Source organism: Leptosomus discolor, chromosome 11 (assembly GCF_034619465.1).
Source record: "Leptosomus discolor isolate bLepDis1 chromosome 11, bLepDis1.hap2, whole genome shotgun sequence".
Lineage (NCBI taxonomy): Eukaryota > Metazoa > Chordata > Aves > Leptosomiformes > Leptosomidae > Leptosomus > Leptosomus discolor.
The window spans coordinates 13992660-14012117 of NC_141401.1; the positions used below are offsets into that span (position 1 = coordinate 13992660).

At 36.9% G+C, this 19458-nt stretch overlaps 1 protein-coding gene across 1 annotated transcript; it reads right to left on the reverse strand.

The window, feature by feature from the left end:
• Positions 1–327: 327 nt before the first annotated feature.
• CIB2 (calcium and integrin binding family member 2) lies at positions 328–18600 on the reverse strand. The gene is made up of 4 exons (XM_009954912.2): positions 18496–18600; positions 7192–7339; positions 6895–7090; positions 328–349 (listed from the first exon to the last, which is right to left on the reverse strand). Exons 1-4 carry the CDS (start codon positions 18583–18585, stop codon positions 328–330), a joined length of 456 nt encoding a protein of 151 aa, XP_009953214.2. The 5' UTR covers positions 18586–18600.
• Between the last annotated feature and the right edge of the window lie 858 nt (positions 18601–19458).

The window sequence follows — 19458 nt, forward strand, 5'->3', positions numbered from 1 at the left end:
TATAAAAACTATGTGGAAATACCTTTAATAATATTCTGATTCTGCCTGTTTAAGAAAGAAAAAAAAAAAAAAAAGAAAACCCACAACCCCAAAACCAACCGTCTTTGCCAGAGTGCTTGGCCAGCAGTGAAGGTAAAAATGTGACTGTTCCAAATATCCTGTAGATCACATGATGCTTCTGTCTTTTTGTGGACCAGAATTATTTCAGTGCTTTCTGCTGAGTTCTAAGAAGCCATAATTAAAGGACAAAAGCCCCCAAAGTGCCTGAGATTCAGAAAGGCTGGACTGGCAAGTAATTTCTGATAACACTGGCTCACAGAAACATCTTCAGATTCTTATGTGGAAAGTACTGCAAAGGAAAGAAAAAGATTAAGATTTATAAACACATTTGTCATTAGGTACAACATTAAAGTACAAAAAGGCAATGTAATGAATCTGAATCTCTTCTCTCACGCTCTCAGGAAGACAAACATTCTGGGAGAAATTTCCATCTTCTGAAAATGTTAACGCAGGAGTCCAACCTCAGCACTGGAGTAAATCAAGTATAAAGTGACCTATTCATTGGATATACAGCAGAGCTAAATATTTCTCAATGGTACCTCTAGTATGGCACAGCATTTGGGTTCCTAAACAAGTCAAATCTGGCAGATAAATTTGTTGTCTTGCTAGGACCAAGAGTTCCTGATTGTTATCTTCTTTCTATTTCAATATGATACAGGCAAGCAGCATGCCTTATTACTGCCCTCAGTTTTCAGAAGAACTTGTGAGCACCTTAGCAGGACAGTAAAAGACAATTTAAAGAGGGCATTCTAAAAGCTCACTTTCTCTAGGTAGCAATCTCTGTTCAAGGTCACAACAGTATAAACTACATGTTTGTTTCCTTCTTGACTGAAATCAGAAGGGATTATGATGTATTTTTGTATGTAAATACATAATTTTGATGCCTACTAAATAAAATTTTAAGGTTTTGGAGTATTTCAGAGGCTGAAGAGTTCTGGATGTACAGGTTTGGGATTTTATTTTACAAAAAGAATGCTCTAACAATCACAGCTATTTGATTTGAATCAAGAATTCACTGAAGGAATCTCTGCTGTATGTATTTGGAGAAGATAAAATTTTATATTCACAGTGGCCTCTAGGAACTTCATATTTAGGAATTTATTCAATCTGGGTGACACAAAAGATATCATGTATAGCAGCTGGCACAGTAGCCTAAGTATTGTGAAAGAAAGCATACAGTGATGCAAAGAGCTTACCAGCACTAAGGTTTTAGAAAAAAAGAATTATAAACATGTTCTTCACAATTCAAGAAATGTCTAAAGCTCCATATTAATCCAAACTCCTGAAAATTTAATTCCCACATATGCAATATCAAGGAACTACAAAATCCACAGCATTGTATGTGAACACATTTTAGGAATGACTCCTTAAAAAAATCCATCCAAATCCACTTCACTGAAAATCTATGTATTGGAATTTATTTCTATTAGAGTGTCATTTTGGCCTTTGGAGATTAAGCATTTTACCAAGAAGCAAAAAATACTGACAAAAATTATTCCCTGCCACTTACTAAGTTTTCTTGCTAAGCATCTCTTGGCAATTTGTCACTAGCTGTAATTTTAGTTCTCAAGAGCTAGATAACCCGCATGTTGGGACAGGTCTTACAAGAGGCACATTTCCTACAAGTGAGCTTCTGTTACTTCAGCTTTATGTAGAACTGGAGTCAGGACATCAACTGTTATATGGGTAAAGGCCCACAAAGGTTCCAGAAATCCTGCATTTCCAATGACATCCTTTTGTTTAGTCTGTTGTTTCTCTGTCTAGCTCTGGCAGCTCCCAGGCGTTACTCACGTCATATTCTTCTCAAACTCCATTTCAAATTGTCATAGTATGTTTCACCCTCAGGCAATGAAATAAGCTTAAACTTCCAGGATGATTTATAAAACCATTTCCTGTGGAAAATGTAACCAGTCTTGTAGAACAGAACACTTAGCTAGTGGCAGTTCAGACTGCTAATACTTCCGTTACACTACAAGCAGCTTCTTAACGATAGCAATTTTCAGTGAAATAAACCTACTGGGATCAAATTTTCTGAACTAGCAACTGTCGTTATCATTTACAGCTTACTCAAGCTTCCAGGATAACAGCCAAAAATGTGTATATCTTCTTCCCTGGTCAACAATTACAGTGTTTTCTTCTAGTCAAAAAAATTCCTCAACCACAGCAGTGCAAATCAAGCAACAGACTTTACTGCATCTTCATGTGTTTGACAGCAGTACAAAGCTTGCAAAGGCTGTCTGCAGGAGATTAAACCTACACAGGGTCATTAAGTAAAGGTTTGAGAAACGAGTGATGAGATATGGAAAGTCAGTCAACGTACAGTGGATGAACTTTAGCTCATACCAGGTCAAAGCCTATCATGGTGCAAAAATTAATGCCTGCTGTATATATCAAGTATGCATCACAGTATGACAGCTTAAAAAAGCCCAACATACTGAGCTGTGTGCAAAGAGCACTTCAAAACCAGAATGCACGTTTCCATAGGAATCTAGCCTTCAAAGGTTTTCCACAAACAGGGTAAAGAAGTTATTCCTCCAGACAGGGTAAAGAAGGTATTCCTCCTCAGTAATTTCATACCTTCATTTCATTTTAGTGATGATGAGATTTTACAGTTGGATAGTTCATTTTCTAGAAGTTCTCCATGTTTGTCAGAAATCAGGTAAGCACTGGTCCCATGTAACAGAGCAGAGAGAACAAAACGATTTATGGCTTCTCAGAGACGACCTGCTCAAGCAATGGCAGAGCCAGGGATAAAACCTAACTGTGTTGCATCCTAAGTTTCCTGCTCTTGCAATGTGAAGAAGTGCCTTGGGGGGGGGGCGCGGGCAGGGGGGAAGGCAAAGAATAAGAAAACCTTCACTACAAATAAAAATCACCTGGGGTCTGGTAAGTTAGCATTTTCAAAAGGATCACATACCAGGTGCCAGTATGGTATTCCGGGATTAGATAATCAGAAATGTTGATTGCCCATAGCTTCACAGCAGTCTCTGAAAACTGCAGTTACCCAGCATCTCCAGTTGCTCACTGGCAATCATTTTCAAAAGTGGCTATTGCTTTGCTTCCCAGATGTTCAATTTTTACAGCTGCTGAGCAGTCAAAAGTATAAATCAACAGGCACTTCAGCTTCCTTGAATTCAGAGTCTGGAATGCATTCAGTTGGGCACAAAAAGTGGAGATATGCACAATCAAATGAAATTATGACTATCTCTGGACAGTGATGGGTTGCTATTTTTTTTTCCATGCATTTGCTGAAGATTTCAAAAGGGACAACTTTATTTAGATGAAAACATGCTTTCATCTTTTTACAACATTAAGAAGACTGTTCAGGCTTAAGTTTACCACCGGCATATAGGGTTGTCGATCCGCTACCAAGACACTTCTTCTGCTTTGCATGTTCTGTACTATATTAGATGGTGAAACTGCACAGCCTTATCTTCACAGTTTGGCTGCACACAGCTTATGGTTATCACCATTACAGATGAAGACACAGAGGCGGGGAAAATGAGAGGCCATGAATTGAGCTGGATTTATCTCCAGAAAGACAAAAGAAAGCACTGTCTCATTAAATGAATAGGTAATGTGTCCAAGACTGTTATAGTATAATTGAACTCAATGAATAGGACCTGTTTTTTTTGTGGTGAGAGATCAGCTACAGGAATTGCACTCTTGTCCCATGTCACACGTTCTGTCACATGCTAACATGCGTTGGCTACTATCAGAGAGCACTGTTTAGTTTTAGTCCCCAGTCCAACCTGGGTGTACCTATTAAAAGTCAATGGATCCCATTCCCAAAGTCAAATAACTTTCTCCCTTTAGAATGTAACATTTACACAGTATTAAAAAATAAGAGTAAGTGGCTCAGATCAGGAAGTTCAGTATTAACAAATACGTCAGTCTATGATGTAGTGCATACAGCAAAAATATGACTGAGAATGTCCTCAAAAAATAAAATACCTTTACAGGCAAAATGAACAGTAAACTGTAATAAAGGAGAGGTATCAATTCTTCTATGCAGATTGGCTTGGATAAAAGTGGTCTCATGACTTTGTCACCTTCTTCTCCTGCAGCTGTTAACTCTGGCTGAAACAGAAACCAAATCAGAGAAACTATACATTCTCTTCTCGGCTCTGAGACTTTCTCTATTTGCACCCTCATCTTGCAATACAGTTTCAAAGGCTAAAACACATGTTGCTGAGTTAACAGCCAGAGGCTCTAAACCAGTGTATCAGCCAGAAGGTGGAAGGAAACCCTTCTTTAGGTCATGTCACATCAGGAGCTCTTAAACCTGAATCCTGTGACCCAGCTAATCTCCTGCACCTGAAAGTGTGGGAAGTTACCATTTTGGTCTTTTTCCAACCTAAATGATTCTATGATTTCCCTTGAAGCCAGAGATGCAAGACATCTGCCTTAAATATATACATCACCATCTTGAGCATCAGGGAGACACCTTAATAACATGAGTTCACCATGTCACAAACGTAGATCAAAGTATATGCATTTGAACTGGGCAACTGGATGATCAGTCTTCCAATACTCGGTAGCTTGCTCCTTTGAGATCATCAGTATTGTCAATGATCCCTCCCCTTCTATTTTCTCTTTACCTAATCTATAAACAAGCTCTGTACTCTTCCCTTCATCCCTCTTTTTACTCATCTTCTTGTCCTGTTGAGTACCCAGCATTCAGGTCTTTCCACACATTTCCTCAGCTTCCCAAAACATCACAAACTTGGAAAAGAAAAATAATTATGACAGACATTCCAGTGGCTATAGTGGCAAATAATCCTCTCTGCTATTTTCCCAGGAAATGACTGGATTGCACAGCATCCTCAGCTTGGAATTCTCAGTCAGCAGTTTGCCATCCTCTACAACACAGCAGTAAAGTCGGTCATGGCACAGGAAACTTCTGAAACTACAGTTTCTGCTGAGTCTTCAGATTTGCCTTCATTTCTTCACATTTGATCTCTCTTCTCTACCAGATTTGTAGGTACACTACAGCCTTTTGATTGATTGAAGGCAACTCTACCTGACCCTAGCAGCTTCTATACAGATAACAGTATAAAGAAAATATTTTCTTAGCTGGAAATACATGTAAAACAAAGTATTGGAATACCTACTCAGCTGAGCCTCACCATAATGATAATATGTGTCTTGTTCTAAAAGAGTTTCCGTTGATACACTTGATCAGTCAAGGAATGCCTGATACGTTTCTAATGTATAAAAGACATTCACATTAACTTTGTAGCATATCCTCGTGAGATGCTGATGCTTCTCAAGAGTTCACAGGAACCACATCCTCATGCTATAGAATCATTTCATTATAATGCCTTTCCTTAGAAATTTAATTTATGAAAGAACAACTTCTGTGTTCTGCAGGACACTTAAAAGTTCTTAAACACCATTAGTATTAAGATTATCAGTCCAAATTTTGATCTATCTCAATTCTATCCTGAAGTTTAGCCTTATTTCCTAAGAAAATACAGTTCATTCAGTCAGTCTGACTCTGAGCTTTGTTAATCCTCCCCAGTAGTTTACCAATCCTTTGGCAGAATTCCACAACACGTGACTGAAAGATGATTAAGTTTCTGCCAATTTCCTGCAAATGGGCAGCTGTGTAAAAACAAGTCTAAGTGTTCTGCTTCATAGAAAGATGGAAAATCATTCCACACCTTTCCAGACATCAGAAAATCTACACAGATGAACCAGTGTTTGCTCCTTAACTGCAGCAAAAAACTGAAACTAAATTCCTTCTCAGACACCAGCCAACTAATCAGTAGACACAAGTTTGCAAAAACTAGAAGTTACTAAATCAAATATTCCCAAAACAACGTACAATCATATTATATACCTGCCTGCAGTCCAGACAATTGTGGATTATTATCTTCCCAGATGTTAGAACGTATGTGTTGTTATCAATTATCACCAGACAAATAGCAACACTGAACTTAACAACAATGCATACGAACAAAGACGATGAAAAAAAGCTTTTTCAGGTTATCAAGCATTTACTATAAGACATAGTTAACCCAGATCACTGAAATTTGGGGAGAAATTCAGCCTAGGTTTTAGCTTTGGCCTACTCTGTCAGCAGATTTAAGGTTCAAATATGAACTCCTCCCAATCTTATTTTGCTGGCTTGTTCACTGTATTTTCTTATCCTTGTATTAGTCAAATAGCCTTAACTATAAGTTTATGTAGAACATTTTATTAATGTGTGAAAACAAAGTTGCTGTGCTTTTCAAAATGTCTCTTTAAATATAAAACGCACAAGAAAAAAAACTGTAAGATAGCTGGGTTTTATATAAAGATTATTAGGAAGAAACAGCCAAAAAATAATCAATTATTAAAAAATTTGATTAACAGTGGCTAGAAGAAAGACTGCAGTATTAAATCATTTTAACTGATTTTCTGCTACCAGCATGAGCTGTACCACTGTAATGCCCTCTAGCTCTCACCTTCTCAGCACAAAAGATCAATGTGTTTCCATGTATATTTGTACACAATATTTACACACATTCCTATTCAGACAGCATGGATGCTTGCTACAAGCTTGAGAACAATACGAATTTGAATTTATCAAAATATTTTCCTGAAGAAACCACACAAACAGGGGGGGGGAAAAAAAAAAAAGGAGATAAAAGTCATTGAGCTCTTAGTCTTGAAGTTAGGAGAGAATATGCTCTAGAATAGTAAACTGAGATAGGATAAGAAGTCATCCTCCAGCCAGCTCTCTGGTGAAGTACTTGTGTCTGACACTTCTTGTATTACACCACACAATGATATCCTAAAAAAATACCTGAAAATATGCAAGAGATTATCTTTTTCTTAAAACAATACCTGAGAAAGTCCGGTGCTTTGGAAATCATATTTTCAAAATCTGCAAATCCTAGTTTCCCATCACCATCCATGTCAGCCTCTTCTATCACTTTCTCACAAACCAGAGTGATTTCCTCTGCCGTCAGCTCTTCTCGGGTCAGCTTATTGAGGGTTTTTTCCAAGTCTGATTTACAAATGAAGTTATCTGTGTTAAAATCTAAACAATAAAAGAACCAAAAAAAAAAAAAATTACCAACAACTCTCAATACTCATTTACTTCAAACAAAAAAGGTATACAAAAGCATTCCAATACTGTACCATAGATCTTAAAGGCATAGATTGCTTTAAGCTCTCTGGGAGCCATTTCACTGAGCACAGAGAACATATCCACAAAATCATTGAAGCTGAGGCTCCCGTCTCCATCTTCTGAGAAAGATTCCACAATCCTTTCCTTGAAAGGATTCTCCTGTGAAAAACATACATTTTTTATTTTTTTTTTTTTAAATATTTGGAAGATCAAAAAAATCTGCAGATTCCCTGTTAAGTATTTAATTCCATGTTTGGTTCTTTGAAGACAAGTTTTTTCCTTCCAAAATGCATCTAAAAATTTACAGTTGCATGCTTCAGCAGAAAAGTGTCAGCAGAACACGCTGCTGCACATGACCGCTTCTCGCCCAAATTTTCTCAGCTCCATTATTATTCCTTCTCTCTGAACTGGTGCTCATCTCGTTTCTCCTGTGTGGAACACATGCTTTATAAATGTTAAGGTAAAGGTACTAAGAGTGTGAAGATCATTTGCACATAACAGGGTGTCAGACTGACACAGCCAGGAGGGTTACAGCTCCTATATTAAGAAGCTAGCACATACAACAGAGGATGCCAGGAAGGGAAGGAAACACAGAGACCAAGGTGGAAAGACAATGAAACAAACAGGGTCTTTATGCCCTCTGGTGGGACCTGACTGAAGGCTGGAGGAACAAATATTATTTATGAAACCACTTTAAAAAGCAAGTATCTGCATTCCACACCTAAATGATGTGGAACCAATCAACCAACCAGCAACCAAATCATGTCTGTTCGTTAAAGCAGTAGAGTCACATCCCAGTAGAACCTTGTAGAAAAGTCTTTCATTTTAAGTCTGATACTCATCAGTGTCCAACCTCTGGTTGAACTGACTACAAACTCCAGAGTTTTAAATGAAATTTCATCTCCTCAGGAGATGATCCTAAAATCCTTCTCTAGCACCCTACGAACCCAGCTGGTGTCAAGGCTACTCTGAAGATGACAATATTCTAAAACCATAAACACACAAGCAAGCATAAATAAAGCTGCTTTATTACTTTGAAGTCCAAAATAAATGTTTTTATGGTAACAAACCAGCACCTTTCTCAGAGCTGTATAAAAACCCAAGATGAATTTGTAGCTATGTCTATAAAACTGGGAAAATCAACGTAATTCAGTTGAATATGGATAAAACACAAAAACATCATTTGGGCTGTGAGCAGCATCTCACCAAAGCTGATCTACAGATCTTATCTGAAGCCAAGACATCAATTAATGTATTGATCTCCTGTAAAGGTAAACAGCTTTGGTTGTGGCGTATGATGTTCATTATTTTTAACACCATGCAGCATTTTATTTGGCTTTAAAAGAAGCTGTATTGCAAAAGCTCAGAGCTCAATCATATATCCATTTAACTTTTTTTTTTTTTCTGTAAATTTAATTAGTTAACAGGTATTCATAAACCATCCAACTATTTTAAATTAAATTTCATAAACCGGCTATATTTGAAAGGTAAATGACCAGAAAATGTTATTTTTCAGTTTACTTGAATTCTTTTCTGATAATTCACACATAGAACACATACATTTGTATGTAGAACACATTTTCTGCATCTCTGTGGAGACTAAAAAAATACAAGCTGTGTGTCCAAAGCAGTGTCACACGAACAGACTGGTGTTTTATATTTATGCAATATCCTTCATCTTAAAGGAACATAAAGTACCTCACAAGAATTCGGCTACTTACCACTTACCAATATGCAGCTGCTTCTGAAGTGAAATTCAAGCACTGGTGTGCAGCAGCTTACAAGAGCTGAAGATAAAGATGTTCAACTGAAATCACAGGGGCAATTTGGAAGCGTAATGAAATTTGTCACCCGCACATAAGTAACACTCAAGATATATTTTGTTACAGCCTCAAATAATGGAAAAGTTTTCAGGATTCTTGTTAAAAGACAAACATAACATACAAAAGCTTAATTTCCTCTAAGAGAAATGTGAAGTGTGACTGTGCACATTGACATCTCAAAGAACATCCAGTTCCTGGAAAGCAGTCTTCCTTTTTCCTTCAGGTGACTGTTCAATGTGTAGATTCACACTACGGGATGACCCTTTGCAGTGTCTAGTTCTAGGATGCAAGTACAGAGAAGTGGTCAGACACTCAGGTACAAGGCGTGGATTGATCAAGGCTATACCACACCCACAGACATTTCTCAAGTCATGTCACCCGGCAAATTTAAGAAAAAATTTCAGTGGCTATCTCATCTGGAACTTAGAGGTACTTTTTCACAGAAGCTATACTGGCCATTCAGAACCTCAGAGAGCATACCTGATTCTATCAGAGGGCTTCTATTTAATGATAACAAACCACTCAGGATACATCAACTATCTAATGAGATGTCTTTGGGTCTTGCAGTTTGCACTCTAGGACTACTTCCATGGTAGACATTAGTTGGTGTCTGCCAAAGGGCAGATATCCATCTAATGACAAACCATATAAGTGTGTGTGTGTCAATCTTCTGAGGACGGGCGAGATCTGAGAAACAGACACTGGAAGCGTAATTCTCTGAGACAATAAAGATTCAAAATTCACTACTATATGCCAAGATCTCTCCAGTCCTTCTGGCCAAGACAACGGCCAGGAACAAGGCCGTTTTAATGGACCGGTGAAATAGAGACCACAGTGCCATAGGCTCAAATGACAGCCCACTAAAGTAGTCAATACTAAATTCAAATTCTTCTGCAGATTTGATGACTGAGGTAATTCCACAAGAGGGAGCATGCCTATAGATGTCAAATGGTAGGAGATTAATGAGCTCACTGTGCTCTGAGCTGAATACATAAGGCTGAGCTCAGTGTTCAGATGAAGGGTGAATAATAATTTAACAGGCCAAATAAAAATAAAAAAGAAAATAGAGTAGAAGAGGGATTCCTGGAAATAAAAAGGTAACAGACTCAAAAAAACAGACTCTCTCAAGAGTCTCGGAATGAAAAACAACTCCCCAGAATTAGCCAGATGGCTGAAAGTCACTGTAAAAGGATACGTAATGATCACTCACATCATGTGCATGATGTGTAGAGGAGGTATAGCAGATGTGCATCTGTGGGTACTGTTAAGGCTAAAGTATCTGATTTGAGTGCTTGTTTGTGGTATGAATAAACATACAGACACTCAGTGGAAAACAATTGATTCTACTCTTTCAAATCATCATATAATTTGTCAAAAGCCAAAGTAAGATTCATTTGGGCTGAAATATACATAAAAAGGCCCACTTTCTTCCTAAAAAAAATGGTGTGTCTGTTAAAAATTTAATATTAGGGTATGTCAAATATCAAAATGGAGGAGAACACGCGTTACAAAAATTATCTTCCTTATTCCTAAAACACTATATTGCATTCTTTGGAACAAACCTCATCAGAACTGAGAGTCATGGTAACAGTTGTAAACTGACATCTTGGAGGCAGCACTGAGTAACAAACTGGCAGATGCAAATATCCCTATCAGCAGTGAACATCAAACCCAGGACTTTCTGCATTAGAAATGCTAGGCACGATCTCTCTGACTGAATAAGCATATTGCAGTTGCATATGATGAATTACGTATTTGGCATACTGGAGAACTTGAAAATACAGATGAATTAACAAAGAACTATATGGACCTAAGCATACTTCTTAAGTAACTCTTTGCCAAATGGATCTCTAAAACCTAAATGAAAAATAAAATCTTTCCTCATATTGATTTCTTGCCTTCAACTTTCTCATATTGTATGTCTTCAGGCAGTATATCTGTGGCTTACACAATGGAAACTATTAGCTTACCTTCACAGATACTTTTCACATCCTTTCTGTAATTTCATTACCTCTACTCTAAAGAGCACAGATTAAGGTTCCATCATATTTAAAGGAAAAGCCATGGGGGAAGGGAGTAAAGGGGAAAATGATACTGTTCCTTTCTAGATTGTTTTTCCTGAAGCACTAGTTGTTTTAAAAAGAACCCTTTTAAAACTAGAAACTTACATTTGTCTTGTTAAAAAGCTTTTACTGTCCTCTCACAATAAAAATGAGAGGGGAGACAGAAACAAAAAGAATTGTTACAGCCAAAACTCTGCTGTTCTGCAGATTGATGCTGCTGCAGTGGCTTAAGAAAATCCTCCTAAATGTGCCATCCATCTTCTTAATGATCACTTTTTCTACTCAGATAATTGTGTTTCTATAATTTTTAATGTCATGTGGCATCTATTCCAACATATAGACCTAAAGCACCATACAATAAAATATAACCATTAGTTTTCTAAGAAACTATTTTAAGTTATATACCGGAGATTGCAGCTACATCTTATCAAGTCACTTGTTATTTTCCATCACAGGCTCTAGGAAAGCACTGTGTTGTCCTTTTGCCCTATCTGTTTTGCAGCTTGACAAATTAATTTAAAGCACTATATGCTATTTTCACAAGCTGACTGCATCTCGGAAATAAGAGGTTGCAAGTAAAGTTGTAAGACAGGTCAAGATAACTAAGCTGGAGATTCTGGACAGTCATCACAAAATGATTCTCAGTTTTATATCCACAGAAACACAATGATCATTTTCTCTTTTGTATTTGAACATAAGTCTCCACTGACATCAGGAAAGATACTTAAAAGCACAAAGCAGTCTGCAGAATCCCTTTGGATGTTTTAATCAGGACTTGTTCAGAACCGATCAGAACCAAGCCTTTCTCAAATTTCAGGAGTTATTCCTAAAAAAAAAAAAAATTAAAAATAAATGAACTCCTACCAGACAAACGTTAATATAAAAATGGCTAAATTGTTCGTTACCAGACCTACATAGGAGAGGCCGGTGCTCTGGAAGGGAAGAATAGTAAGCACAACAGCAAATTGTCCCTGGAGTAGATAAAAGCACATTTCTTTGCTGTTGGTGTTTGTTTTTTTTCTTTTATTCATCCTCAAAATCAGTATTTTTTTTTTTTCATGTGTAGATGATTATATTAATGTTATTAAACTTCTCTGCAGTCCCCACAGGGTACTGATTAAGAAAACCCTGCACAAACCAAGGCTAAGGTACAGCTAAATTTATATGTTTACATCTTAAAAAAAATAAAAATGATCATGTCATTCTGTCAGAAAGTAGAAACATAAGACAGCTCAGCAACGAGCTCACCTCTTTACTGAAGGCTGCACTATGGTCACAACGGCCAAACAACCAAAGATTCTGGATGCATACAGAATTGCCTAAATATTACAGAACATAGTAGTATATCATGGGAATATAAGGCATTTTAACAAAAACTGATTCACCAACTATAGCAGGAAACCGCAGACAATACTGGTAAAGACCATCAAGCAGGTACAGATTTGGAGTCCAATGGAGAGAAAGTGGCCCTCACTTATTACACCTGAAGGCCAAACAGTTGAGACACACAGTTAAAAAGGGGCTTCAGAGAAGCAAGGAGAGTGGTCTGAAAGGGGTAAAAGATCCCATTATACCTAGAAACAGCTAACAGAATGCAGAGACAAGGAAGCTGGGATGACCTGCAGACAAAGATTGGCCAGAGCAGTGGTGGGGGCTTGAAAAGAGCGTCAGGTGTCATTGACTTGTTACACGGTGAGCTTTGAAACCGAGGACTCATTGAAATCACTTGTAAAATTCCATCCTATTAAAACTGTAGGAAGGGTTTTCATTTTATTTTGAAGTAAGTCCCATGCATTCATGTTTAAATTTACCAAAAATAGGGTGCTAACATTGTTTCTGAAATGTGTGACTGATTCACTGTTCTCCGTGTGTCCTTTCCTTCTCCTGACTGATTCCTGTGCCTGCTGGTCATTGTTTCAGTAGTGTGTGGATTTATGAACTACCTCACTCACTGCTGCAGCTAATGACAAGGCCTGTGAGGATCAATGAAGTTGCCGCACAAGCCAAAAAAAGAAAGCAACAGACTGTAAAGTGAATGAAACAAAAATGGTTCCACTCCAGGAAGTCCTTTTGTGACCAGCTCCTGACAGAAGGATTGCTCTACACTGCAGTAACCAGAGACAGGCTGCACGCCAATTTGAAGATTCTGACAGCTCAACATACGTGTCACAAAGATGATGGCCACCCACCCACTTCTACAGATCATACATGATCTCTGTCATCAGCTCACATTCTCAAGTCTATCTCTGTGGAAATGACAGGGATAATACAAGTGAAATCAGTTTTGCTTTGAAACAAAATCACTTTCACTTTCTACATGGTCTCATACTGAACAGCCCATATCATTGCTACAATTCTGCAATATTAATTGCTGCAATCTCACAAGTGCCCATATGCCCTAAAGCTAATTTATTAGACTGCTGCCTGTGTAACCAAAATTAGAGAACAGAGACTGCAATGAAACCGATGGAGCAAACTAGCTCTGTTAACTTCAGTGTAATGGTAGACCTAATCAACTTAAAGTATCTGCCTCTTCTTTATTTATTTATTTCTTGTCCTGACTTTCAACTTTTAAGAATCATGAGTTAGTGAGTAATTCATGACCAATTAAAATGAGTGACCATCACCATTTTTTTTTTCTTTGAAACACAAAAATCCTGGCTCAAAACATTAAACCGTGAGGTAAAGATCTTTCTTTACAGTAAAAGAATCTAATTTAGAAAAGTGCACTATTGATTCTATCCATTTGTCAGTCTGCAGTGGTATTGAGCTCAACATTGCCAGTAACTAGAATTGTAATGTGTATATGAAAAAAGCCAGGTGCATTGACATTATCACTAATTTTATTAGAATTCAACAGACATTTAGTTAATTTATTTCTATTTTAAGATTTAAATGTTGACTGTCTTCACCATGATGAAAATTTACTGAAGAAAGGAAACACCATAACGATTTATTCAGCAGTCTGGTCAAGTTGCAAAGGTTAAAGATTTTTTTTTTTTCCTTAGCATATGAGCTGGAGTTACTATTACTACCTAGATTGCCTGGAAAATGAACTCTAGGGGAAAGACCCTCTCCCACTCCCCCCAACTGCACAGGTAATTGCAAAACGCTCCATGAGCAAGACTGACCCCAGTTTATAACTGAGATCCTACAGGGCATTTTAGTATGTTTCAGTGTCGATGTTTTGAAAGAGTTATGGAGCAAGATCTAGTCTAACTGATATTTTACAGGAAACAAGCTCACTAGATATTGAAAGCACTTTATGAACTGCTAGAATTCCTGAAATAAGTGGTTTGATAGCAACATTTCTAAGGTTCTTCCACAGCCTTATGAGACTTTGACACTGAATTTTGCCAAGCTATTTTCATAAAATCAAGTTCCATTACCCTGGAGACATCTTCTAAAGCAGGGTCAGAAAGCCTCACAGACTTGATGTGGTGCAAGAAGATGGATTATGATCCACTTCGCTTACGGAAGTCTATTAGGAAGTCTATTATCATTACCACCTAAGTTTGCTAAGGTAGCGAGATGTGCTACTGTATCACAAATCTAATCATGGTTCAGTATAAAATTTCTGGTTTATATCTCAGCCTCAGTACCAGGCTGTCTTGTAAATATAGTAGTCTGCCATCTCTAAAGTTTTCATAGAATGAGCTGTTAACCTTAAGTGTTCAATCCTGTATCACTGAAGCCAGAAAGAATGTGCGTGATGATTGTTTCTCGCTTTCTTTTCTGAACTTAGCCTCGATTTTTCACAAAGTAACTATCAGCCATCTGGCAGTTAAACTCTTCAGAGTCAGATAACTGAGCCAAAGAACTTCACACTGCAATCAAGATCCTAGAGATAATATGGTAAAACTTAAGGAATACTGACTGTCCATACTAGAAGTGCCAGTACAAGCACCTAAGATGCTGCAGTGATGAACGAGTTGCAGACATGTTAGAGAGACACAAAACTACTTGCAATAATGGATGAATGAATCAAAAACCCTTGAGGATGATACCTTTTATCACAAAGATAAGAATTCAATATTTATGCATAAGCAAAAATAGCAGATGGCTGAAAACAACCAGAATACTTAAGATGGTCCCACAAATTTAGACTTTGTGAAGTCCATGCTATTTCATCCTGTCAGCTACTAAAAAAAGTATTTTATATTCACAAATGTAAGACAATTAGTAATTTTTGTAGTATTGTATTCCACACAACAGTAATTTGCATTTTTATATACAGCTGTCCATCCAACATGACAGCATTCAGTAAGTCCGGCAAATATTCGTATTTCAAGATGAAGCATCTTCTTCCTTTTGTACTAGCTGCTAAGCTTCAAATGACTGGTTCCAGGTAACTGCTAAGAGCAGGTCCTTTGATTAAATAATCTCAGTCAAATCTCACTGGGGCATTAAGAATAAATCCAAGAGATCTAGAGATTGCTTCTAAGGAGGGAAAAAACCCTGTAATATGGGAAATGTCATAATTATCAGTCCATCCAACCCACCAGCCTAACTCTAACTGCAACCAGTAGCAGATAAGGCAAGAATTTAAAAAAAAAAAAAAAAAGAGGGAGATATACAGTCATCCTTCCTATAGTATACTCTGAGAAAGCAATGAGCATTTCGGGGACTTTCTGAGTTAGATATTACATCCAGATCATAAAACTTAAGAGCAATCTGAGGAATCCAGCTCCGTAAAAGAACTTAAATAATTTTTGAAGACTAATGCAGTCTTTGCCAAAAAGTTCCTTAATATATTCACATATTATGTCAGTCTGTCTGTAATTTCACGCAATACTTCCTTGTCCTTGTGAGAAGTAGTGCATAATCATTCTCTACTCACCTGTTGGTATCATTTATCTCATCCCATGATCTCATAGGTAGGACAATGAAGACTTAGAGCCAGCATTCCAATTCCCAGCTTTTAGCTCCATTGAGCAATTTAACACTATACTTCAGAATACAGCCTAAGGGCCTAATGAGGTCTGCTTGTGCTAGCAACTTCTCACAGGCTACTGGTTTTGATGCCTAATTATGTCTTAAATCTAATTTTAGATAATCAAGTTTGAAATCTTTGTTGCTATCTCCAAATTGCGCTCAATTTGAAGTAACTAAAATACAGGGTACTTTTACAAAATATTATTAATTTTGCCAGTTGCCTAATTTCTTATTTGTATAATAAGAAAAATGATACAAACATTCATGTTATACAAAATTTATGTGAAATATTTATATCTGAATGGTTAACATATAATAAGACATTTTATGCAATTGAATTAACTGAAAAGAACTTTTCAGCAAGCTCTTATTCCCCCCTATTTTGAAGTTCCAGGAATACTTTTCCAGTACTTCTCGCCCTTTTTTCATCATTAAGTACACAGGCACATAACTTAGGCTCTTTCATAGACATTTCAATACATTTAAACACATAATGTTTTTGAAAAATAACACCTTCTTAAATGCTGCTGATACTAAAAGTTCATATTTAAACAAACCTTGAATTACATTACTTTCTTATCCTGTTCCTACTTCACACGGTGTAACATAATGAGCAAAGATCAGAAGAATTTTTTTTAAACTATAGTACGTGCACGATTTTTTAAACGTCATTCATTTCATTTGAGGTGAGCTAGGAAGGTTAACTTTGCAAGCTGCAGAGAAGGAATTACACCCACAGCAGTCAAGGACACATACTTGGAACATGCGCACAGCCAACATGAGACTAACCTGGAGCTGGATTCTAATTAGTGTTGGGTTTTGCAGCTTTAGGACTTAAAAGGTTGAATAGCTTTCAACCAGCTCATGAAAGAACCATTTTATAAGTTCTAGGAACAACTCAAAGCACATCACAGCTTTCAGCTCTGTAACTATTTAAACAATAGTAAGGTATACACTAGTTTTATTCCTATACTACACAATATTGTTAAGGAAGGTCATCAGCAACACAGCTCTACCAAAATCCTAAACATTAATATGTTTAATAACTCAATGTAGATGTGCTGTGTTGATGATAGCGGCATTTATGGCTTCTATAATAGAATTAATGATGTCTAAAGTTTCCCTTGCATTTTTTTATTTATAAGATGTCTTAATTTTTTATGTGTAATTTTGGAATTAAAACTAGCTACATCTCCATCTACATTTTACAGGGCCAACTCATCATTAGAAAGAGTATAAACATATACTAGGATTTTGCTGAAGAATCCCATGCTTAGTGTGAAAAAGAAACTCAAGCTGTACGTAGGTATCTGGTAAATCAGAGTCATAACTGCAGGATGAAAAATTTTCAAAGGAATTCTATTGAATTAAAAGCTCATATGTGTTTAACGCTTCCATTTATATGAAATGCTGATCAAAGAGTTTTTTACAAACATTCTCCAGAGTGAAATGTGTTTCTTGTTCAATAAATGGTATTGTCTCAGAATTAAACATACATAAATGTGGCAAAGGCACACGGAGTTCTATGAACTTCAACTTGAAACCTAATTCCAACGTCTTTCACTTTATGTTGACTTAACCTCCTCCCATACTGAATTTCTAAAGCACTGATTATGCTTGCACTTTTTCTCTAAATATTCAGTATCTGACAACATCAAGGAAGATTTTCTAAATCGTTAAAATCAAGTGGAAGGCCAGTGATTACAAGGGTTTAAGACATTGCTCTTAAAAAGCTTGATGATACTTCACGCAGCTATCACAGTGAACAAAGTTATTTCTACATGATAATAATTTAAAGATGTTAGCTAATTTGCATACATTAAAAAATAGACCACAAGACCAAAGACAACATAATTCAATGAACTGTTTAAAAAAATAAATGCTAAAAATCCATATTTGTCCTGTTAAAACCATATTCAATTTTTGAACTGATAAAATAACAGAAACAAATACTGTCTCAATTTTTCTTCTGCACCAGTTGCTTTATGTCTACTGCTTCTCTCATTTGGAGTGACATGGTCCATCTTTCCACTTCCTATCATGTAATGACTCCTGATAATTAAGAAAAACAAGATTTATTGTGCCTTTGCAGCTGAAAAAAGGGGGAAAAAATCTTTAATTTTGATCAGCAACATTTTGAACACCTCTGGCAGATTTCCTGTCAACACACCGAGAAAAGAACTTCTGATTTCTAACCAGCTCTTCACACAAAGATCCCACGGGCTTCTAAGGGATCGATATATACAAAGCGGAAAGATTACTAAATTTAATTTTATTTCCTACTCATTTCCTTTAACATCTATCCCAACTATCTTCAAGAAAGACATCCACTTACATATTTTCCAGTTTCTGGGGCTGGTTTTACCCTTGAACAATAACAGGAAGGGGAAGAACTTAGCATGCCACGTTGCTTCAGGATATCAAACTCGGCAAAACCTCTGGCAGATGAGCTACATAACTTAAGACACAGTTTGTAAGCAGTCAGAAGTGATACCTTTAGCTCAGGCATGTTTATTATAAGCTGCATAGGTAGTTTAACATCTGGGTCCTTTGTATAGTCCATGGGCACAACGTTTGGTGCCATTTCATGGTATCGGCCATGCAACCTGTAAACAAGCAGAAAAAAAAGCCAATAACCAATTTTAAATAACCAATTCCATTCATACAGTAATCAGACACAAATTTGTCTTGCAGCTCTAATTATTATTTTTAGTGCACAAGTCTGAGCCCACCAAATTCCCATCTTTTTGAAAAAAGAGGGCTTTGATGCAGTATCCAGCATAACTGCTACTAACACCCATGTATAACTTGAGGTGCATAACTAAGCAGTGTTTCGTACTACCTGTATATAAATTTAAGCACCACACAGATACATGCACAGAATTAGGCCTGGACCAACACCCTAACGCTGTGAATATAATTCAGGGATCACATCTCAGAGCAGATTATTGGTTGAGCCGCACTATGCAAGCAAAAGTTGTTTAACAGCTCAAAGAATTTAAAAGTCAAACATACGCAACTATGATATAAACAACAGTATTCTCGAGAGACCTTACTTCTGAATTTAAAAAGCCTTTTTCCTATCTGTGCCTCACTAACATAGCAGATTTAGTCAGCACTGGCTCACACCTACACACAGACCATTTCCACCTCATTCTATTTCACATACTTTTGTTCTATTCTTGGTGCAGCTTATTCATCAAACCAGTACATTCTGAAGGCAATAAACAAGTGTTTTTCCTGAGAGATGCAAGTCAAACATTAATAAACCTAGTTTCACTCTCTAAAGCTTGCTTATTGTGCAAGAGTATCGCGTTATACTTGTAAGGGAGCTGGGAAAGGAAGAATCAAAGGCTATGAAACACATTGATGTTTCCAAAAGTTTAGAAGCTGAAAAACAGTAAATAATAAAAACTGTCTCAGTCTCACACACAACCTGGGCAAAGATTGCACAAAT